The 25,194-nt window shown below is 32.8% G+C and overlaps 1 protein-coding gene across 8 annotated transcripts in view; it reads right to left on the bottom strand.

The window, feature by feature from the left end:
- Positions 1–25,194, bottom strand: part of LOC134725519 (mitochondrial S-adenosylmethionine carrier protein-like) — a 77,109-nt gene that overhangs the window by 43,712 nt on the left and 8,203 nt on the right. For all 8 annotated transcript variants that reach the window (XM_063589434.1, XM_063589426.1, XM_063589398.1 and 5 more), the window contains 3 exons: positions 24,755–24,854; positions 13,680–13,836; positions 7,982–8,091 (listed from right to left, as the gene is read on the bottom strand). In XM_063589434.1, the coding sequence (XP_063445504.1) occupies positions 7,982–8,091; positions 13,680–13,836; positions 24,755–24,787 (300 nt within the window). In that variant the 5' untranslated portion in view covers positions 24,788–24,854. The remainder of the gene's footprint in view (positions 1–7,981; positions 8,092–13,679; positions 13,837–24,754; positions 24,855–25,194) is intronic.

Raw genomic sequence — 25,194 nt, 5'->3', positions numbered from 1 at the left:
TGCTATTTACAGTTTGTCTCTATCTATAATAATATTCAAGATAATAACCAAAAACAGCAAAATTTCCTAAAAATTACCAATTCAGGGGCAGCAACCCAACAAAAGGTTGTCCGATTCATCTGAATTTTTTTAGGGCAGATAGATCTTGACCTGATAAACAACAAAACCCATGTCAGATTTGCTCTAAATGCTTTGGTTTTTGAGTTATAAGCCAAAAAACGCATTTTATCCCTATGATATATATTTTATCTGGGGCGGCCATCTTGGTTGGTTGGCTGGGTCACCGGACACATTTTTTAAAAACTAAATACCCTAAGGTAGCAATAAACAGTTAGGAAAAAATATTAACATTTGCCCTTATAAATTTTACCATCCCCTTTTCATTGCTTTCTTGCAATATCAAGCTTACTGTTTGAGTCATATATGGGCATATGTATGTAATCAGAATCTTCCATAGATTTTATATCCAGTTTATAAATTGGTAAAATATAATTTCTTTTGGGTGTATCCATGGCAACAGTCTGCATTTATTTGTTATAAAATATTGCACATATTTCCTCAAAATTTGGCCAAAAGTAGAATTTCAATCGCTTGAAGTAATACCTTTTCTGAAACTGTGTACATATATCATTCAGCAAATCCACAGAAAATCATGTCTTTCATCTCATTTTTTGGTTAAATTTCGTCAAAAACATCGTGTAGAAAAAAAGTGTTTGCAAACATTACATTATTTTCTGGACCGATGGCCGGTCTAGCTATGAAAATACGGATTGTCAAACAGAAAACAGCCCATAAAACATGTAAAAAATAATCTTGATGCTCTTATAAACCATCTTTGAAGGCTAAATTAGCACTCAGCTATCTAAAAATGAAGTTTATTACACAATAACTTTCCTATTAGAAAAATCCACAGGGGCCATAATGCGAAACTAAACTCCTAACTGTGTATTGCTACCTAATGATGATTGTGGCCAAGTTCGGATGCCAGACGCACAGTGATGGGAAAAGATCACTTAGCCCTTTGAGCCAGGTGAGCTAAAAAATGAAAACAATATATAATTTATTCAATAAGTACAATTTTTATCATGTAGACCAAAAGAAGACTAATGAAAGTATCCGGCAAAGCACAGCTTCCCATGGTCGGACTAAAAGTCAGTCCACAGACATCTCAATCATTAAATGATGTCAACAACCATATATACAGCTTTAGCCTAAGCATTCTTTTTTTTTAGTCTTTATTCATTAAGCCTAGGCACTCCGGTATAGCACCATTGAGTGCTTTCAATCAACAATGGATTTCCAAAAAACTTATTTAAAATGATAAAGTCTTTGAACAAAGGTTATAAATGATAAGCAACGATGCAAATATTCTTTAAAATATAAATAATTATCTTCAACAAATCCTGTCTTCCAAATGTATTTCAAAACACTTTATTTTTAAAAACAATTACTAATATAAAGAAAGAAAGAAAAAACACTCACACATACTGAAGATAACATGTGTTTTAGTTGCAATAACTTTATTGTTGATAAACAACTGCCAACCAGTACCAGAAACAAACAATGGTTTGGAACAAACTATACACTACGAATGTCAACTCGACCTAGAATGTTACTCACATTTGTTGATATTAATGTAAACAAACATTGATTTAAAAATTGATTCCATACACCAAATATACTAGACCTATTGCTTATAGTATCTGATATGGACTTGACCACCAAAACTTAACCTTGTTCACTGATCCATGAAATGAGGTCGAGTTCATGTGAAAAATGTCTGACAGACATGAGGACCTTGCACGGTACGCACATACCAAATATAGTTATCCTTTTACTTATAATTAAAGAGAATTTAACATGGCAAAAAATCTTAACTTTTTTTCAAGTTGTCACTGAACCATGAAAATGAGGTCAAGGACATTGGAAATGTGACTGACGGAAACTTAACTTGAGGCATCCATAAACAAAGTATGAAGCATCAAGGTCTTCCGCCTTCTAAAATATAAAGCTTTTAAGAAGTTGGCCTTATCGCATGAATTTTAATTAAACGCTTGATCCACTCAGAATTCTAGGTTGCAAACAAGCTTTCCCTGAACTAGAGTATTTGGACCCTTTGGACCTTAGGGTGCAATCTACATTTTTTTCTAAGACGTCACATTTTGAGGGACCATGCATAAGTGACCCTTAGTGGTGGACTCATTTATAAAGATACTTATATAAAACTAGATATCACTGGAATCAGAATGTTCTCTAGTTTATATTATGAAATAAAAATAACGTGTACTTTTAATATATTAAAGAAATTCCATCCAATAAACATAGGGAAAAATTTAACATATAATTTGAACACAAACTAGAGGCTCTAAAGAGCCTGTGTCGCTCACCTTGGTCTATGTGAATATTAAACAAAGGAAGCAGATGGATTCATGACGAAATAATGTTTTGGTGATGGTTATGTGTTTGTACATCTTACTTTACTGAACATGCTTGCTGCTTACAATTATCACTATCTATAATGAACTTGGCCCAATAGTTTCTATTGAAAATGTTACCGGTAGTAAAAATTTACAAATTTTATGAAAATAGTTAAAAATTGACTATAAAGGACAATTACTCCTTATTAGGTCAATTGACCATTTTGGTCATGTTGACTTATTTGTAAATCTTACTTTGCTGAACATTATTGCTGTTTACAGTTTATCTCTATCTATAATAATATTCAAGATAAAAACCGAAAACAGCAAAATTTCCTTAAAATTACCAATCCAGGGACAGCAACCCAACAACGGGTTCTCTGATTCATCTGAAAATGTATGGGCAGATAGATCTTAACCTGTAAACAATTTTACCCCATGTCAGATTTGCTCTAAATGGTTTGGTTTGAGAGTTATCAGCCAAAAACGGTGTTTTACCATTATGTTCTATTTTTAGCCATGGCGGCCATCTTGGTTGGTTGGGCGGGTCACACCACACATTTTTTAAACTAGATACCCCAGAGATGATTGTGGCCAAGTTTGGTGTAATTTGGCCAAGCAGTTTCAGAGGAGAAGATTTTTGTAAAAGATAAATAAAATTTAGGAAAAATGGTTAAAAACTGACTTTAAAGGGCAATAACTCCTAAAGGGGTCGACTGACCATTTTGGCCATGTTAACTTATTTGTAAATCTTACTTTGCTGAACATTATTGCTGTCTACAGTTTATCTCTACCTATAATAATATTCAAGATAATAATCAAAAACAGCAAAATTTCCATAAAATTACCAATTCAGGGGCAGCAACCCAACAACGGGTTCTCTGATTGATCTGAAAATGTCAAGGCAGATAGATCTTGACCTGATAAACAATTTTACCCCGTGTCAGATTTGCTCTAAATGGTTTGGTTTGAGAGTTATCAGCCAAAAACTGTGTTTTACCATTATGTTCTATTTTTAGCCATGGCGGCCATCTTGGTTGGTTGGGCGGGTCACGCCACACATTTTTTAAACTAGATACCCAAGAAATGATTGTGGCCAAGTTTGGTGTAATTTGGCCCAGCAGTTTCAGAGGAGAAGATTTTTGTAAAAGATATATAAAATTTAGGAAAAATGGTTAAAAACTGACTTTAAAGGGCAATAACTCCTAAAGGGGTCGACTGACAATTTTGGCCATGTTAACTTATTTGTAAATCTTACTTTTCTGAACATTATTGCTGTTTACAGTTTATCTCTACCTATAATAATATTCAAGATAATAATCAAAAACAGCAAAATTTCCATAAAATTACCAATTCAAGGGCAGCAACCCAACAACGGGTTCTCTGATTGATCTGAAAATTTCAGGGCAAATAGATCTTGACCTGATAAACAATTTTACTCAAATCAGATTTTCTCTAAATGCTTCGGTTTTTGAGTTATGGGTGCTATAAACAGTTTCGTATAAAAAACTAGGGTTATTCCCTGACTAAAAATAACCATGGAGGGAAACCCCTGTTTATTAACTCAATTGGTGCAAAAGTATCATGTTTTTTGTGTTTGATTGTAAAAAATAGTTAATTAGCTTTCAATTAAAACAGGTTGAATGATTGAAATATTTTTAAAAATTAAATTAACTTTACATGTTTTGAGGGGAGACAACTTTGTAAACATCCTGTTTTTTTGGCAGTGAAAATTGAAAACTTATTTGCAGCCACTGTAGCTCTTTTCGGAGCAAGAAACCGTACCCTGAAACAAGATTGTTTTGAAAGGCCAGGTAAAAACCTACAAATTTCATACAGTTTTGATTATGAAAAATGTGCATAGATCATGTCTTCATGTCTGTGCACATGACCTGGTTTCAAGTTTTTTCTGTCAAAATTAGAGCTTTTTTCCCCCATGTTCATTGGATGGAATGTTTTTAATATATTAAAAGTACACATTATTTTTATTTCATTATAAACTAGAGAACATTCTGATTCCAGTGATATCAAGTTTTATACAAGTATCTTTATTAATCAGTCCACCACTAAGGGTCACTTATGCATGGTCCCTAAAAATGTGACGTCATAGAAAAAAACTGTTGATTGCACCCTTAAAGGGACAAATATATATTATAGGGATGTTTTAGCATAGAAAAGTGCATGCGAATGGAGTAAAATAATTCTGAAAAATATTGTACGGCATGTATACTTTAATTTAAAAGCATCAGTTTGGTATATTTAATGCAAATATTACAGATTTGTACATAGCAACCAGAAATAAGAAAACCAGACTCTGCGCGAATATTGAAGTTTTTTGCATCTTTTTGCGACGTCATGATATTTTATTTAATCTCTCATATATTTGAAACCATATGTTGCACATTTAAAGTGTAGATATTTTCTACTTTGACCTTTACTACTGATCAGTGTGACATAAATCTAAATTCATTATATTATATATTTGGTACTTTTTATAGTCTTAAAGGTACATGTGCCATTCCTAAGAAAAACACTTTTTCCATATTTTTCTCAACTCAGCTATAACTTAGTTCACATAATACTAGGGACAAAATATATTTCAAGTAACTTTAGTCATGCTTATTTCATAGTTTTTATTCTATTTATTCAAAAGAAACCCTATTTTATGAATTATTTTCTTTGTAAAACTGATGAAAATGAGATACAGGAAATGTTTGGAATTAGCTGGTTTAAATGTTTGCCACTGGCCAATATGTCAGTACTACGCGACATGATAAAAGAGCTGTATTATCACTATTCGTGGTCACAATCCTTAAAGTAAGACATCATTTTAATCGGTATAGTGTACAGATACAGAAAAGCTAAGAAATTTTAATATATTGAATACAAAGTTTTGCCTTAAGGGTGCTATAAACAGTTTCGTATAAAAAACTAGGGGTTATTCCCTGACTAAAAATAACCATGGAGGGAAACCCCTGTTTATTAACTCAATTGGTGCAAAAGTATCATGTTTTTTGTGTTTGATTGTAAAAAATAGTTAATTAGCTTTCAATTAAAACAGGTTGAATGATTGAAATATTTTTAAAAATTAAATTAACTTTACATGTTTTGAGGGGAGACAACTTTGTAAACATCCTGTTTTTTTGGCAGTGAAAATTGAAAACTTATTTGCAGCCACTGTAGCTCTTTTCGGGGCAGGAGACTGTACCCTGAAACAAGATTTTTTTGAAAGGCCAGGTTAAAACCTACAAATTTCATACAGTTTTGATAAGTAAAATGTGCATGGATCATGTCTTCATGGGTGTGCACATGACCTGTTTTCAAGTTTTTAGCTCACCTGGCCCGAAGGGCCAAGTGAGCTTTTCTCATCACTTGGCGTCCGGCGTCGTCCGGCGTCGTTAACTTTTACAAAAATCTTTTCCTCTGAAACTACTGGGCCAAATTACACCAAACTTGGCTACAATCATCTCTGGGGTATCTAGTTTAAAAAATGTGTGGCGTGACCCACCAAACCAACCAAGATGGCCGCCATGGCTAAAAATAGAACATAGGGGTAAAATGCAGTTTTTGGCTTATAGGGTGCAATCAACAGTTTTTTTCTATGACGTCACATTTTTAGGGACCATGCATAAGTGACCCTTAGTGGTGGACTGATTAATAAAGATACTTGTATAAAACTTGATATCACTGGAATCAGAATGTTCTCTAGTTTATAATGAAATAAAAATAATGTGTACTTTTAATATATTAAAAACATTCCATCCAATGAACATGGGGGAAAAAAGCTCTAATTTTGACAGAAAAAACTTGAAACCAGGTCATGTGCACAGACATGAAGACATGATCCATGCACATTTTTCATAATCAAAACTGTATGAAATTTGTAGGTTTTTACAAATTAAGAATCTAAATACACAGTTAGATTTGGTATATCAAAGAACCTATATACTTATACTGAAGTTATTATCCGGAATCATCAGTCTTAAAATGGACGACGACAAGGAAGACATGATACCAATATACGACCAAATTTTTAAACTAGAGGCTCTCAAGAGCCTTGTGTCGCTCACCTTGGTCTATGTGCATATTAAACAATGGACACAGATAAATTCATAACAAAATTGTGTTTTGATGATGGTGATGTGTTTGTAGATCTTACTTTACTGAAAATTCTTCATGCTACAATTATCTCTATATATAATGATCTTGGCCCAGTAGTTTCGGTGGAAAATATTTTCGAAAAATCAACAAAAATTTATGAAAAATGTTGAAAATTGACTATAAAGGGCTGTAACTCCTAAAGGGGTCAACTGACCAAATTGGTTGTGTTGACTTATTTGTAAATCTTACTTTGCTTAACATTATTGCTGTTTACTGTTTATCTCTATCTATAATAGTATTCAAGATAATAACCAAAAACAGCAAAATTTCTTTAAAATTACCAATTCAGGGGTAGCAACCCAACAACTGTTTGTTTCGATTCATCTGAAATTTTCAGGGCAGATAGATTTTGACCTGATAAATAATTTTTCTCTTTTCAGATTTGCTCTTGATGCTTTGGTTTTTGATTTATAAGCCAAAAACTGCATTTTACCCCTATGTTCTATTTTAAGCTGTGGCGGCCATCTTGAATAGTTGACTAAGTCACCGGACACAATTTTTAAACAAGATACCCCAATGATGATTGTGGCTAAGTATGGTTAAATTTGGCCCAGTAGTTTCAGAGGAGAAGATTTTTGTAAAAGATTACTAAGATTTACGAAAAATGGTTAAAAATTGACTATTAAGGGTAATAACTCCTAAAGGGGTCAACTGACCATTTTGGTAGTGTTGACTTATTTGTAAATCTTACTTTGCTGAACATTAAAGCTGTATACTGTTTATCTCTATCTATAATATTATTCAAGTTAATCACCTAAAACAGCCAAATTTCCGTAAAATGATGAATTCATGGGCAGCAACCCAACAACGGGGTGTCCAATTCATCTGAAAAAGACTGGGCAGATAGATCTTGACATGATAAACAATTTAACTCGTGTCAGATTTGCTCTAAATGCTTTGGTTTTTGAGTTATAAGCCTAAAACTGCATTTTACCCCTATGTTCTATTTTTAGCCATGGTGGCCATCTTAGTTGGTTGAACGAGTCACCGGTCACAATTTTTAAACAAGATACCCCAATGATGATTGAGGCCAAGTTTGGTTTAATTTGGCCCAGTAGTTTCAGAGGAGAAGATTTTTGTAAAAGTTAACGACGCCGGACGCAAAGTGATGAGAAAAGCTCACTTGGCCCTTTGGGCCAGGTGAGCTAAAAAAAGGTCGTATAAAAAGAATGTCATAATGCATCCCTAGTCTTGTAGGTGAGGAATTAAAATATCAGCTACTGTCATAGCGTGATCCGAGAAATCATGAATCCAACTACCAGTGCATACATCTGTTGTTAAAATCCTGTTCACATGGAATTAACGAAGATCACTTATTAAAAAAAAGATACAATGACTAACGAATTTATGAATCAGAATATTTTACTGACATATCCAAAAAAAAAAATGTTTCTTTTACATACCATTTCACCAAATGAAGCACCAGCCATATGAACTATTGGTAATGATTTACTTAATCCATTCCTAGAAGCAAAATTTTTTGTGGTCTCATAAGTACAGAAAAATACTGCAGCTGAAAAAAAAATATATGAAATATTTCATTTTAAATTTTAACTAAAATAGGGAATATCAACTAATCACACATACTCACAACACAACATAAGAATAACTACTGAAAACCAGATGCTCCGCAGGGCGTAGCTTTATACGACCCCAGAGGTTGAACCCTGAACGGTTGGGGCAAGTATGGACACAACATTCAAGCTGGATTCAGCTCTAAATTTGGATTGTGATTAAATAGTTGACACAGCATAGGTTTCTGACACAGAATGAATGTGTTCTAATGAACTTAAAATTTTTGTTTTCTCTTACAGCAATTCACTATGCTGTTAAATATTAATCCTCTCAAAAAAATGTTTGAAGAAATTTTCTTTTTATTTATGAAATTTCAAATGAGAAAATTGAACCCAATTTTTTAAATCACATCCCCCTTTCCCTTATTCCAAAACTAATCTCAATTAAAATTTCTAATTGAGTTTGCAACAATAACTACTCATTTAAATACATCATAAAATATTAAGATGTAAAAAAACTGCTTGTTATCACTGAATGGTAAAGATTATTTTAATTTATCAGTTGGTAGTTAAAAGTGAATATACATTGTATATTGTATATAACAAAGATTTAAGTTGATTCTGGACAAAGAAAGATAACTCCAATTAAAAAAAAATCTTGCAATTGCACAATATTGTGCAATTAGATATTTCTTGCTTACTATTCTGGACAAAGAAAGATAACTCTAATTAAAAAAAAAATTGCTATTTCACAATATTGTGTAATTAGATATTTCTTGCCATTGCGCAATACTGTGCAATTGAAAAGACTTGCTATTGCACAATACTTAATATAATAATTTTAGATCCTGATTTGGACCAATTTGAAAACAAGACCAAAAATGAAGAATCTACATACACAGTTAGATTTGGCATATCAAAGAACCCCATTTATTCAATTTTTGATGAAATCAAACAAAGTTTAATTTTGGACCCCAATTTGGACCAACTTGAAAACTGGGCCAATAATCAAGAATCTTAGTACATTTTTAGATTCAGCATATCGAAGAACCAAACCGATTCATTTTTTGTCAAAAATCAAACTAAGTTTAATTTTGATCCCTTTGGACCTTAATGTAGACCAATTTGAAAACGGGACCAAAAGTTAAGAATCTACATACACAGTTAGATTCGGCATATCAAAGAACCCCAATTATTCAATTTTGATGAAATCAAACAAAGTTTAATTTTGGCCCCTTTTGGCCCCTTATTCCTAAACTGTTGAGACCAAAACTCCGAAAATCAATACCAACCTTCCTTTTATGGTCATAAACCTTGTGTTTAAATTTCATAGATTTCTATTTACTTATACTAACGTTATGTTATTGTGCGAAAACCAAGAATAATGCTTATTTGGGCCCTTTTTTGGCCCCTAATTCCTAAACTGTTGAAACCAAAACTCCCAAAATCAATCCCAACCTTTCTTTTGTCGTCATTAACCTTGTGTCAAAATTTCATAGATTTCTATTAACTTAAACTACAGTTATAGTGCGAAAACCAAGAAAATGCTTATTTGGGCCCTTTTTGGCCCCTAATTCCTAAAATATTGGGACCAAAACTCCCAAAATCAATACCAACCTTCCTTTTGTGGTCATAAACCTTGTGTTAAAATTTCATAGATTTTTTTTCACTTTTACTAAAGTTAGAGTGCAAAAACTAAAAGTATTGGGACGACGACGACGAAAACGACGACGACGTCGCCAACGTGATAGCAATATACAAAGAAATTTTTTTCAAAATTTGCGGTCGTATAAAAATGTTGTTGAAACTCATTTGCACTAGAAAGTTTCTAATATAAAAAACAAGATGTGGTATGATTGCCAATGAGACAACTGTCCACAAGAGAGCAAAATGACACAGACCTAAACAACTATAGGTCACTGCCTGTTCTCTTGTCATTTGTTAAATGAATTTATTACTACACAAATGTTACATCAACTTTATTGATAAAAATCATTTTTTGTTTAGGACTGTAACTCTCATGAATGGTAAGGATAGAACTGACAAAAATTAAACCAATAAATGAAAGGTATTTTGTTTAAATGATTTTCTAATTTATAACCAGAAACCCTATTATATTGATTTTCAAACCTTGAAAGACCATAAATCTGGAACTTGTAACATCTTAATCCTATTTATGTTGCAGTTGTTTTTTTTATCGTTTATTAGGATTATATCTTACTTTTTCTCGAAAGATCAAGAAAAGGTATTGAGTCAAATAGTTTTCCAATGATTATCATCCATAAAACCACATTATTTTGAATTTTTAAAGAATCCAGGACTATGATTCTAAACCATTATGGTCAAATAGGAAAAAATAAAAAAATTAACCTGCGGTTGAAAATATATGTTTAGTTAGATTCATATAAATTTCAATCTATTTCAAGAAGCATTTTTTTATTTCTCAATCAGAAACCACATAATTTAAAATTTAGGCAAACAATCAAAAACCATTACCAGGGATTAGTACATGTAACATTGAGGAAAATAATGGTTCAAAACACTCCATTGGTGCAGTGGTTCCAAGCTATATAATTTAATTGTTGAAGTAACATGTCTTCTGACTGACTGAAAGTTTTTTTTACTATCAGCTCATAGACATAATTTGTCATGTCACCATGACGTCAACAATTTGTCATAATTTACTCCTAAAAATGGAATTAAGATTTAAATTTAATTGGAATATATTTTTCTGTCTATCCAAAAATTGTGGTGCACTTTTAAATAAACTGCTATGCAGGTTATTTATTGTACACCACATCTCTTATGTTTTTCTTCATATTAAGCTAATTTGGATGCAAGACGTTTTCTGATTGGCTGAATGCTTTACTGCCTATCAGTTCATAAGCTTTTCATGATTTAATCCTAAAAAAATAAATTTAAAATAAAACAAACATTCTGAGAGTATTGAACGGCAATACATAGTTTCCTACAGGTCAAAAATTAATTGTACTGAAAAAAAAATGCTAACTTGATGATGTAAACTATATAATAAATATCAAGTCAATATCTTCAAGTAAGTCAAAGGGGCAGAACTGTGCACAAACAACAGACTTATACAAAAGTCGACTTTAGTCTGTAACTTGTCATGATCGAACTATATACCAATTAGCAAATCAATATCTTTAAGCAGGGTTTAAGATAGGATTTTGAGGACTTAAGTCACTTTTGCACGCTATTAAAATCAACCTTCTTGTGTGTGTGTAACAGCAAAGGACCAAGGATGTTTATTACTAGCTTCATCTTTCACTTTGTCAGATTTTAAAGGACTTAGGCATGATTGGCAGTCAATATTGTATGATTTGACTGTATTGGCCCTTATTATGAAAGATTCTGACATGGGATCAGGAAAGTTAGTTCACAATTTCTCTTCAGTTTTTTCCAGGAGACATTCCTGACCAACAAAAGTTGGGTTCATTTTTTTAAACAAGGAATCACAACAGAAATCAACTTGCAATGATTATATCACTGCATACCGTAATTATTTTCCTAAGAAAACGTCAAAATCGATATTAGGAAATCATTTCTATTAAGTTGGAACTGTATAAAATCCTTTTTGGAACGATTGTAATGACTGAAAGGAGGTTGTAAACAAATCAAGAATAGATCATGATTACTAATTTTGGCTGAAACGATAACGGGAAAAGACACGTGGATAATAAATTCAAAACGAGTCCTGATTCATCAGGAAATTATATAGTTTTTTTATTTAAATTACTTTAGAAAGAGATATATATTTGTCTCGCTCGTTTAATTGATTCTTAATGATTCCGTATAAAGACTTTAAGCATGACAAAACAAGAATGTGTCCTAAGTACACTGATGCCCCACTCGCACTATCATTTTCTGTGTTCAGGATGTTCAGTGGACCTTGAAATTGGGGTAAAAACTCTAATTTGGCATTAAAATTAGGAAGATCATATCATAGGGAACATGTGTACGAAGTTTCAAGTTGATTGGACATCAACTTTATCAAAAACTACCGTGACCAAAAACTTTAATCTGAAGAGGGATGTATGAATGGACGAACGAACGAACATTGGGACGAACGAACCCACAGACCAAAAAACATAATGCTTATCTACTATTGTAGGTGGGCATAAAAAGGTTTGGAAACTGAATATTTGATCTGTAACTTGTAATAATAAAACACTGTACCAATTACAGGAGGTAACTCTGCAAAAAATTAATCAGACAGTAACAAAATTCATTCTTTAAATAGACCAAAAAAAATGTAACAGTCATATATGCATTCCTCAATTTAAAATATTAATCATCTTGAAAAAAATAAATTTTAAAATCTAAATTACATTTTGTTGTTTCCATGGAAACGGCATTCATTTTGGAAATTCCAAAGTCAAAAAGAAACTCAGCCATGTGACAGTTAAATCAAGTTTGGAGCATTTGGAAGTTTTGGACATTATGACTGTTTCCATGGTTACACTGACCATTTCGAAAAATCCAAAACAAGACAGCTGAGATTGGCATATGACATGGAACTTACCATTAATGTTTTACTAGGTTTCAGCTTTCATTTTATTTGTTCACATATTGTAGTCAATATAATGGAATTTTATGCCACTGTTATACAAGTGGTAGATTTAGTTTATAAAAGTTAAATTCCGCTTTTTCTGCATCAGGATATGCCTAGACCCAGTCAGCAATATGATAGTTATTGTAAAGATTGTTGCCAATCTTTAATTTAAAAACAATATCTTTGGTTTCTGGATATTAAATAATGACTAAACAACTTTTAAAAGTATCAGAGATTATTATTATCAATAATAATAAATACAGGTAAATGAAATGCAATATGTTAATACGTTTGAATGTGTTTTTCGTGTATGCAAAATTACCTCTTGGAATCTTTGAAGATCTGTTTAAATTCGTTTCGTTATCAGAAAAGTCCGGTTTTTATAGTCCTTAGCACGCCTTATCCTTGCGTGTACAAATATAGTTCGCTACCGGTCAAGGTTTATCATGTAAACACCTGTCAGTACGTACTAGAAATATGAATTATAAAGAAAGCAAGCATGGTTTCGTACGTCTCAACACCGATTCAACAGTATAAAGCATGTAAATACAAGTAACTAAAGAAATGTAGGATTCATAACAATAAGAAAACAAAGATGTTATCCGAACGCCACATGTTTGCGGAATTTCTTAACGTTAAATCGGCAACTGTCAAATTTGCCGGGAACAACGTTACGTGTACTAAAAGGTACTGCCACGGTATTCAACAACGTTCACAACAGTTATTATTGATTCATTGGATGTTTTTGAGCTTTTGATTTTACCATTTTATAAGGAAAAGCCCAATTGATTTTACCTTGGAGCCTTGAAGTTTTGTAATTTTACAATTTTTTTGGTAGCATGATTAAGTTATTTATTTTAACAATAATAGGATTTCGTATTGACACCATTCCGTACAGGAGAAAGGTGACAACATGAACAAAGGACAAGCATGAAATTTTCAAGTATATATTACAAGAAAGATTCCCTTTAAAAATGTTAAGTTAGTAAATCAACTATAAGAGATAAAATATACCTGTAGGAGCAGAACCAATAGTAACAGACAGCAAACCAGAGTATATTCCACGGAATCCTCCAGATTTCCAAAAACCAGCAGGACTCTGTAAACGTGTCTTGATTGTATCTAGTGGAAAGAGTGACACATCCACTGAGCTCCCAGCAGCAGCACCTGCCTTGAATTGATCAAGAAATAAGTCTCAAATACTAAAAAAACTATTGTAAATTGAAAACATAAATACTTGTATCATTAAATGGAAATAATTCATTAAACAGTTTTACTTAAAATTGAGTCAATTTTTCCTTCTAGCACTCTTTTCAAATAATTAAAAGCAAAGATTATACATACATATATATAAAATAAAATAAATTTGTTATCTTAAATTACATTCATAGCTCAGAGAAACAGATTTCATAGGAAAAGTTTCATATAACAATAACATATTAACCAAATGCCTTGACACATCTAAACAGATAGAAACATATATATATAACCCTGGGTAAACTAATGATCCTTTGAATAAAAAATTTCTAAAAGGTAATAATTACCAATTCAACACTGTATAAACTAGATCTTTAATTATTGTTTTAATGGTATTTATATTGATTTAGTTATCAGTAAATAAAATCAAAACTAAATATCATTTTTATTTTACATACAATACTAGTATACCATTCATGGCTATACAATCTGTTGATATTTCATCTAATGGCATTGCTCATGGTCATGTTTTTTTTTTTTATGTCTGTTTATGAAATTTTTAAACTAAATGCATTGGAATGGGATGTCTACTGATTATTATTTTTGACTTAGAAGCATGCTTTTTTCATTAGTTGCTATAGGCTTTGAACTAGCATTCAGTAATTGTGAGTATTCTCATATCTGTATTAAGTGTTGTTCTGTTGTGTGGATGTACAAGTACCCATCAACGTCCACTCTGTGTTTTTGAAACATGTATTTCTGTGCGTATCAATCTGATGAGCTAAGTGAAGGCAACAGTAGGATACCGCTGTTCAAATTGAGAGAAAACAAATCAGGGTTACCAACTAAAACCAAGAACACATCAACTATAAGAGGAAAACAACAGACAACAGAAACACTAAAGTGCAACAAAAAAACAAACGCCAATGTAATACACACAGAAACTAACTATAAGATAACAACTGCCATTTTCCTGACTTGGTGCAGGATATTTTAAGAAACAAGAGGCCCTCAAGAACCTGAATCACTTACATGTAATTATTTGCTTAAATCTTTCATCATTGATTGATTTTGCTTTTAAATATATATCAATGAGTGGCTTAAAAATGCCATTTAAATGTTCTTTGTATCTGTCATATTTTATTCAAAAGCAAAAAAAAATGCATTTTATCCCTATGGTCCATTTTATCTATAGTGGCTATGTTTCTTGACATACAAGGAAATAAAATACAAAATTTATACTAGATACTTTGAAACTTATTCAGCCAAATTTAAGCTGAAATTGATTCAGCAGTTTCAAAGGGGAGATTTTTTAAAATCAGCAAACTAGATGAACAAATGGTGAAAAATTTCTATAAAGGGCAAAAACTCCTAAAGGTCAAGTGACAGTAAATGGGCTATGTCACAGATTTCAGTAAAATTTGGCATACAACTCTGGCTCGATGAACTTCAACTGAGAATCGAAAAAATAATGTATTTATCTCAATTATTATTTGAAATATTACTGTTTGAATTCTTACAAAATGGGTGAACATTTGTATAGAAAGCACATAAAATCGGCGAAAACCCTTCTAAAATTTGTCTTAAAATCGCAAAATCTCTAATTATACTCCATAGATTTTTCTTAAAAAACTATATGTTGTTGATAGATAAATTCCCATTATAATGATGCAAAATAAAGATAGGGTCACCGACTTCGTTTTTACGGTATACATCATTCAAAGTTGCGTTCTTTGTGAAAAAAAACGTCGAAATAATCGTAACGTTATCGCGTTGCAGGCCGTAAAACGTTGATTTTTGACGTTTTTCACTATTAACAGGGTATCAAATTGATTATTAGATAAAAAAACGAATTCGGTGACCCTATGATTATTTAATATCATTAAAACAGAAATTTATGTGTCAACAATATATAGTTTTTTTAAGAAAAATCTATGGAGTAGAATTAAAGATTTGGCGATTTTAAAACAACTTTTAGAAGGTTTTTCGCCCATTTTATGTGCTTTCTATACAAATATTCACCCATATTAAAAGAAATCAATCTGCAATTTTTTAGATAATAAAAGAGATAAATGTATTATTTTTTCGATTTTCAGTTGTAGTTCAACGAGCCAAGGATGTATGCAAATTTTTAGCAAAATCTGCGACATAGCCCATTTACTGTTCCTTGACCTTAAAGGGTCAATTAACAATTTTGATCATATAAACTTATTTGTAGATTTTACTCTGCTGAACACTTTTGCTGTTTAAAGTTTATGTTTATCATAACAATAAAATGACAACATTACATGACAGGACTACAGTATAAACAAATACAAGATTATTCAGGACAGAGAAATACACAAATAAACAATACAATAATGTCATTTCGACATGCTTGTAGTTATCAAAGCTACCAGACTTATAGTTTAATACGCATGAGGCGCTTCTAATCTACATAAGACATATCAGTGACGCTCAGATAAAACAAGAGGCTCTCAAGAGCCTGAATTACTCAACTGTTATTTTTTTGTTTAAATCTTTCATCAATGATTGATTTTGCTTTTCAATATATATTAACTAGTGGCTTAAAAATGCCATTTAAAAGTTCTTCATATCTGTCATATTTTCTTCAAAAGCAAATATTAGTAGAGCATTTTACCAATATGTTCCATTTTAGCCATAGTGTCTATGTAAGTATGTTTCTTGATGTACAAGGAAAAAAAAAAAAAAAAAAATCAATCCAACCTTTCTTTAGTGGTTAAACACCTTGTGTTAAAAAAATCGATTTCTATTTACTTATACTAAAGTTATTATCCAGAAATCATCCATTTTCGGACGACGCTGACGTGATACCTGAATATACGACCAAAATTTTTTCAATTTTTGCGGTGGTATAGTTGTTCATTATTGCTTTTACAGTTTATCTCTATCTATAATGTGTCGCTCACCTTGGTCTATGTGAATATTAAACAAAGGACGCAGATTGATTCATGACAAAATTGTGTTTTGGTGATGGTGATGTGTTTGTACATCTTAATTTACTGAACATTCTAGCTGCTTACAATTATCTCTATCTATAATTAACTTGGCCCAGTAGTTTCAGAGGAGAAGATTTTTGTGAAACATTACTAAGATTTACGAAAAATGGTTAAAAATTGACTATAAAGGGCAATAACTCCTAAATGGGTCAACTGACCATTTCTGTCATGTTGACTTATTTGTAAATCTTACTTTGCTGATCATTATTGCTGTTTACAGTTTATCTCTATCTATAATAATATTCAAGATAATAACCAAAAACAGCAAAATTTCCTTAAAATTACTAATTCAGGGGCAGCAACCAAACAATGGGTTGTCCGATTCATCTGAAAATTTCAGGGCAGATAGATATTTACCTGATGCACAATTTAACACCATATCAGATTTGCTCTAAATGCTTTGGTTTTTGAGTTATAAGCCAAAAACTGCATTTTACCCCTTTGTTCTATTTTTAGCTGTGGCAGCCATCTTGGTTGGTTAGCAGTCACGCAAAACATTTTTTAACCTAAATACCTCAATGATAGTTGTGGCCAAGTTTGGTTAAATTTGGCCCAGTTGTTTCAGAGAAGATTTTTGTAAAAGATTACTAAGATTTACGAAAAATGGTTAAAAATTGACTATAAAGGGCAATAACTCCTAAACAGGTCAACTGACCATTTCTGTCATTTGACTTATTTGTAAATCTTACTTTGCTGAACATTATTGCTGTTTACAGTTTATCTCTATCTATAATAATATTCAAGATAATAACCAATAACAGTAAAATTTCCTTAAAATTACCAATTGAGGGGCAGCAACCCAACAATGGGTTGTCGGTTTCATCTGAAAATTTCAGGGCAGATAGATCTTTACCTGATGAACAATTTGACACCTGTCAGATTTGCTCTAAATGCTTTGGTTTTTGAGTTATAAGCCAAAAACTGCATTTTACCCCTATGTTCTATTTTTAGCCATGGCGGCTATCTTGGTTGGTTGGGCGGGTCACCGGACACAATTTTTAAACAAGATACCCCAATGATGATTGTGGCCAAGTTTGGTTTAATTTGGCTCAGCAGTTTCAGAGGAGAAAATTTTTGTAAAAGTTAACGACGCCGGACGCCGGACGAAGCCAAACGCCGGACGCCAAGTGATGAGAAAAGCTCACTTGGCCCTTCGGGCCAGGTGAGCTAATAATATTCAAGATAATAACCAAAAGCTGCAAAATTTCATTAAAATTACCAATTCAGGGGCAGCAACCAAACAACCAGTTGTCAGATTAATCTGAATGTAGATATAGATAGATATCGACCTGGGAAACAATTTTACCCAGTCAGATTTGCTCTAACAGCTTTGATTTCAGAGATATAAGCCAAAATCTACATTTTATCCTTATGTTCTATTTTTAACCATGGCAGCCATCTTGGTTGATTGGTCAGGTCACTGGGTACATTTTTTAAACTACATACCCTACACCTTGGCTCAGTAGTTTCAGAGGAGATTTTTGTAAAAGTTAACGACACAAGTAATGAGTAAATGTTAAGTTAATGCAAAAGCGAGAGTGTGTGTATGTGTTTGTGCAATTGCTTCTTTTCCCCTTTTTATTATAATGTTGATATTAATTTAATATATATTCAGAGAAGATGAAACTAGAGGCTCTAAAGAGCCTGTGTTGCTCACCTTGGTCTATGTGCATATTAAACAAAGGACACAAATGGATTCATGACAAAATTGTATTTTGGTGATGGTGATGTGTTTGAAGTTCTTACTTTACTGAACGATTTTGCTTCTTACAATTATATCTATCATGAACTTTGCCCATTAGTAACAGAGAACTATATTTGGTAAAAATTTACATAAATTTACCAAATTAATGAAAATTGTAAAAAATTGACTATAAAGGGCAATAACTCCTTAAGGGGTCAATTGACCATTTAGGTCATGTTGACTTATTTGTAGATCTTACTTTGCTGAACATTATTGCTGTTTACAGTTTATCGCTATCTATAATAGTATTCAAGATAACCAAAAACGGCAAAATTTCTTTAAAAATTACCAATTGGAGGGCAGCAACCCAACAACCAGTTGTCCAATTCATCTGAAAAATTCAGGGCAGATAGATATTGACTTGATTAACAATTTAACTTCTTGTCAGATTTGCTCTAGATGCTTTGGTTTCATAGTTATAAGCAAAAAACTGCATTTTACCCCTATGTTCTATTTTTAGCCGTGGCGGCCATCTTGGTTGAATGGCCAGGTCATCGGACACATTTTTCAAACTAGATACCCCAAAGATGATTGTGGCCTAGTAGTTTCAGTGGAGATTTTGTAAAAGATTACTTAGATTTATGAACTAGAGGCTCTAAAGAGCCTGTGTCGCTCACCTTGGTCTATGTGCATATTAAACAAAGGACACAAATGGATTCATGACAAAATTGTATTTTGGTGATGGTGATGTGTTTGAAGTTCTTACTTTACTGAACGATTTTGCTTCTTACAATTATATCTATCATGAACTTTGCCCATTAGTAACAGAGAACTATATTTGGTAAAAATTTACATAAATTTACCAAATAAATGAAAATTGTTAAAAATTGACTATAAAGGGCCATAACTCCTTAAGGGGTCAATTGACCATTTAGGTCATGTTGACTTATTTGGAGATCTTACTTTGCTGAACATTATTGCTGTTTACAGTTTATCGCTATCTATAATAGTATTCAAGATAACCAAAAACGGCAAAATTTCTTTAAAAATTACCAATTGGAGGGCAGCAACCCAACAACCAGTTGTCCAATTCATCTGAAAAATTCAGGGCAGATAGATATTGACTTGATTAACAATTTAACTTCTTGTCAGATTTGCTCTAGATGCTTTGGTTTCATAGTTATAAGCAAAAAACTGCATTTTACCCCTATGTTCTATTTTTAGCCGTGGCGGCCATCTTGGTTGAATGGCCAGGTCATCGGACACATTTTTCAAACTATATACCCCAAAGATGATTGTGGCCTAGTAGTTTCAGTGGAGATTTTGTAAAAGATTACTTAGATTTATGAAAAATGGTTAAAGATTGACTATAAAGGGCAATAACTCCTAAACGGGTCAACTGACCATTTTGGTCATGTTGACTTATTTGTAGATCTTACTTTGCTGAACATTATTGCTGTTTACAATTTATCTCTATCTATAATAATATTCAAGATAATAACCAAAAACAGCAAAATTTCCTCAAAATTACCAATTCAGGGGCAGCAACCCAACAACCTATTGACCGATTCATCTGAAAATTTCAGGGCAGATAGATCTTGACCTGATAAACATTTTTACCCCCTGTCAGATTTCCTCAAAATGCTTTGGTTTTTGAGTTATAAGCCAAAAACTGCATTTTACCCCTATGTTCTATTTTTAGCGGTGGCGGCCATCTTGGTTGGTTGACCAGGTCACGCCACACATTTTTTAAACTAGATACCCCAAAGATGATTGTGGCCAAGTTTGGATTAATTTGGCCCAGTAGTTTCAGAGGAGAAGATTTTTGTAAAAGATTACTTTAATTTACGAAAAATGGTTCAAAATTGACTATAAAGGGCAATAACTCCTAAACGCGTCAACTGACCATTTTGGTCATGTTGACTTATTTGTAGATCTTACTTTGCTGATCATTATTGCTGTTTACAGTTTATCTCTAACTATAATAATATTCAAGATAATAACCAAAAAAAGCAAAATTTCTTAAAAATTACCAATTCAGGGACAGCAACCCAACAACCGATTGACAGATTCATCTGAAAATTTCAGGGCAGATAGATCTTGACCTGATAAACATTTTTACCCCATGTCAGATTTGCTCTAAATGCTTTGGTTTTTGAGTTATAAGCCAAAAACTGCATTTTACCCCTATGTTCTATTTTTAGCCATGGCGGCCATCTTGGTTGGTTGACCGGGTCACGCCACACATTTTTTAAACTAGATACCCCAATGATGATTGTGGCCAAGTTTGGTTTGATTTGGCCCAGTAGTTTCAGAGGAGAAGATTTTTGTAAAAGTTAACGACGACGGACGACGACGGACGACGGACGACGACGACGGACGCCAGACGCCAAGTGATGAGAAAAGCTCACTTGGCCCTTCGGGCCAGGTGAGCTAAAAATGGTTAAAGATTGACTATAAAGGGCAATAACTCCTAAAGGGGTCAACTGACCATTTTGGTCATGTTGACTTATTTGTAGATCTTACTTTGCTGAACATTATTGCTGTTTACAATTTATCTCTATCTATAATAATATTCAAGATACTAACCAAAAACAGCAAAATTTCCTCAAAATTACCAATTCAGGGGCAGCAACCCAACAACCGATTGACCGATTCATCTGAAAATTTCAGGGCAGATAGTTCTTGACCTGATAAACATTTTTATCCCCATGTCAGATTTCCTCAAAATGCTTTGGTTTTTGAGTTATAAGCCAAAAACTGCATTTTACCCCTATGTTCTATTTTTAGCGGTGGCGGCCATCTTGGTTGGTTGACCAGGTCACGCCACACATTTTTTAAACTAGATACCCCAAAGATGATTGTGGCTAAGTTTGGATTAATTTGGCCAAGTAGTTTCAGAGGAGAAGATTTTTGTAAAAGATTACTTTAATTTACGAAAAATGGTTAAAGATTGACTATAAAGGGCAATAACTCCTAAACGGGTCAACTGACCATTTTGGTCATGTTGACTTATTTGTAGATCTTACTTTGCTGAACATTATTGCTGTTTACAATTTATCTCTATCTATAATAATATTCAAGATACTAACCAAAAACAGCAAAATTTCCTCAAAATTACCAATTCAGGGGCAGCAACCCAACAACCGATTGACCGATTCATCTGAAAATTTCAGGGCAGATAGTTCTTGACCTGATAAACATTTTTATCCCCATGTCAGATTTCCTCAAAATGCTTTGGTTTTTGAGTTATAAGCCAAAAACTGCATTTTACCCCTATGTTCTATTTTTAGCGGTGGCGGCCATCTTGGTTGGTTGACCAGGTCACGCCACACATTTTTTAAACTAGATACCCCAAAGATGATTGTGGCTAAGTTTGGATTAATTTGGCCAAGTAGTTTCAGAGGAGAAGATTTTTGTAAAAGATTACTTTAATTTACGAAAAATGGTTAAAAATTGACTATAAAGGGCAATAACTCCTAAACGGGTCAACTGACCATTTTGGTCATGTTGACTTATTTGTAGATCTTACTTTGCTGAACATTATTGCTGTTTACAGTTTATCTCTATCTATAATAATATTCAAGATAATAACCAAAAACAGCAAAATTTCCTCAAAATTACCAATTCAGGGGCAGCAACCCAACAACCGATTGACCGATTCATCTGAAAATTTTAGGGCAGATAGATCTTGACCTGATAAACATTTTTATCCCTGTCAGATTTCCTCAAAATGCTTTGGTTTTTGAGTTATAAGCCAAAAACTGCATTTTACCCCTTTGTTCTATTTTTAGCTGTGGCGGCCATCTTGGTTGGTTGACCAGGTCACGCCACACATTTTTTAAACTAGATACCCCAAAGATGATTGTGGCCAAGTTTGGATTAATTTGGCCAAGTAGTTTCAGAGGAGAAGATTTTTGTAAAAGATTACTTTAATTAACGAAAAATGGTTAAAAATTGACTATAAAGGACAATAACTCCTAAACAGGTCAACTGACCATTTTGGTCATGTTGACTTATTTGTAGATCTTACTTTGCTGAACATTATTGCTGTTTACAGTTTATCTCTAACTATAATAATATTCAAGATAATAACCAAAAACAGCAAAATTTCTTCAAAATTACCAATTCAGGGGCAGCAACCCAACAACCGATTGACCGATTCATCTGAAAATTTCAGGGCAGATAGATCTTGACCTGATAAACATTTTTACCCCCATGTCAGATTTGCTCTAAATGCTTTGGTTTTTGAGTTATAAGCCAAAAACTGCATTTTACCCCTATGTTCTATTTTTAGCCGTGGCGGCCATCTTGGTTGGTTGACCGGGTCACGCCACACATTTTTTAAACTAGATACCCCAATGATGATTGTGGCCAAGTTTGGTTTGATTTGGCCCAGTAGTTTCAGAGGAGAAGATTTTTGTAAAAGTTAACGACGACGGACGACGGACGCCAAGTGATGAGAAAAGCTCACTTGGCCCTCCGGGCCAGGTGAGCTAAAAAAATGTAGTGATTTTTCAAATTTTTTGTTTTATATATCAAACCCCTTAACATTGTAGTCTGGTGGTGTTATAATTTTAATGTGCGTATTGTTATGCGTTTTCTTTTCTACAGGTTAGAGGTATAGGGGAGGGTTGAGATCTCACAAACATGTTTAACCCCGCTGCATTTTTGCACCTGTCCCAAGTCAGGAGCCTCTGACCTTTGTTTGTCTTGTATTATTTTAATTTTAGTTTCTTGTGTACAATTTGGAAATTAGTATGGCTTTCATTATCACTGAACTAGTATATATTTGTTTAGGGGCCAGCTGAAGGACGCCTCCGGGTGCGGGAATTTCTCGCTACATTGAAGACCTGTTGGTGACCTTCTGTAGTTGTTTTTTTATTTGGTCGGGTTGTTGTCTCTTTGACACATTCCCCATTTCCATTTTCAATTTTAGGGATTGTAAAAGCCTGACTACCATGACTACTGAAAAACAAATAAAAAACAAATTAAATCAAAAACTTCATTTGCCCCCTATGTTATATTTTAAGACATAGCTGCCATGTTTTTCGATGAATCGAAAGTTCGAAAAATACAATTAATAAACTATAGATACCCTAAGGAACATTTAGTTAAAGTTTGAAGGTATTTTGCGCAGCAGTTTCAGAGGAGAAGATATTTGGAAATAGTTTACAACAATAGACGACGACAAAGGACGAGGACAGACAACAGACGCCAAGTCATGGCATAAGCTCACATGGAGCCCATCAGGCTCTTGTGAGCTAAAAATTCAGAAAGCCAAACAAGTATAAAGTTAAAAAGCATTGATGAACCAAAATTCTAAAAAACTGTGCCAATTACGACTTTTCATTTGATTTTATAATTTGTTCTTATGTTATACTGTCACACCACTGTTTCATGTTGCCATGGTTAAGAGGGTTGACGTCTTCAAACAAGTTAAACCCAGCCACATTTTATATGTGTCTGTCCAAAGTCAGGAGCCAGTAATTGTAATTGAGTGGTTCACATGTTTTACTATTTCTCATATTAGTTTGTTGTTTATTGTTTTGCATACATGTAGTTTGAAATTATTTTGTGCCTTTACACCACTGTCCCAGGTCAGGGGAGGGTTTGGCACTAACAAACAAGTTTAACCTTCTAAATCAGAAGCCTGTAGTTCAGTGTTATTTGGTTGTTGCGGTGTAATTTTTTTGTTTCTTTATTTTTTTTATACATGTATAAATAATGCAATTACTTTCTTGTTTGAATTGTTAATTTTGTAATTTTGGGGCTTTTCTTAGCTAAGTTTGTGGTGCGGGCTTTGCTTGTTTTTGAAAACCTTTAGTTGTTAATTTCTGTGTTACTTGGTCTTTTGTGGAGAGTTGTCTCAATGGCAATTATACCACATCTTCTTATTTTATAAGAAATATTGACACAATATTTGTGTAAATGTAAAAAGGAAACATCTGCAGGTGTGAGTGAAGTTGAAGCTAGCAACATAATTGGAGAAAAAAGCTTCAAGAAAGCCCCTGCCCCAAATGACAGTAACTTAACATTACTCAAAGGGGTAAATATCAATTACAAAATAGTAAAGAATTAAAGATTGCCTCTGAAATGATAATGATCAACAACAAATAATGCAAGTTATATCAACAACATATAATACAATGATCAACAATAAAAAATAAAAGTTTGAAATAACTAACCAGTAATGCAACTCTAAAATCAGTGTCTGTCATGATAAAAAGTCAGTATTAAATCTCATGAGTAAATTCCAATATCTATTGTATTCTTGTCTGATAATACCTAAAAAGACAATAAAACATTTATTTGATCAATTCTTCAATTTTCTTATTCCTATATCATGTACATAATGTATATCATTGTCATGTATATTATATATAAATAACGTATATATATTGCCAATCTGTCTCAGGAAATTGGAGATCTGAGCAAAGATCTAGACCGATTGTGAACTGTGATTGTACAATTCAAGAATGAAGATGATGGTATACCATGAATCTACCTTAACATGATTAAATTTTCCAGATTTATTGACCAAAATGATGTTAACTTTGGCCACAGAGGTCAATTAATCCAATTCACAATTTTAAAATATGGATTTGAATGAGCAAAATGTACAATT

This window comes from Mytilus trossulus, chromosome 1 (genome assembly GCF_036588685.1).
Source record: "Mytilus trossulus isolate FHL-02 chromosome 1, PNRI_Mtr1.1.1.hap1, whole genome shotgun sequence".
Classification (NCBI taxonomy): domain Eukaryota; kingdom Metazoa; phylum Mollusca; class Bivalvia; order Mytilida; family Mytilidae; genus Mytilus; species Mytilus trossulus.
The sequence above is the reverse complement of the archived record's forward strand: the minus strand, read 5'-3'. Positions and strand labels throughout refer to the sequence as shown.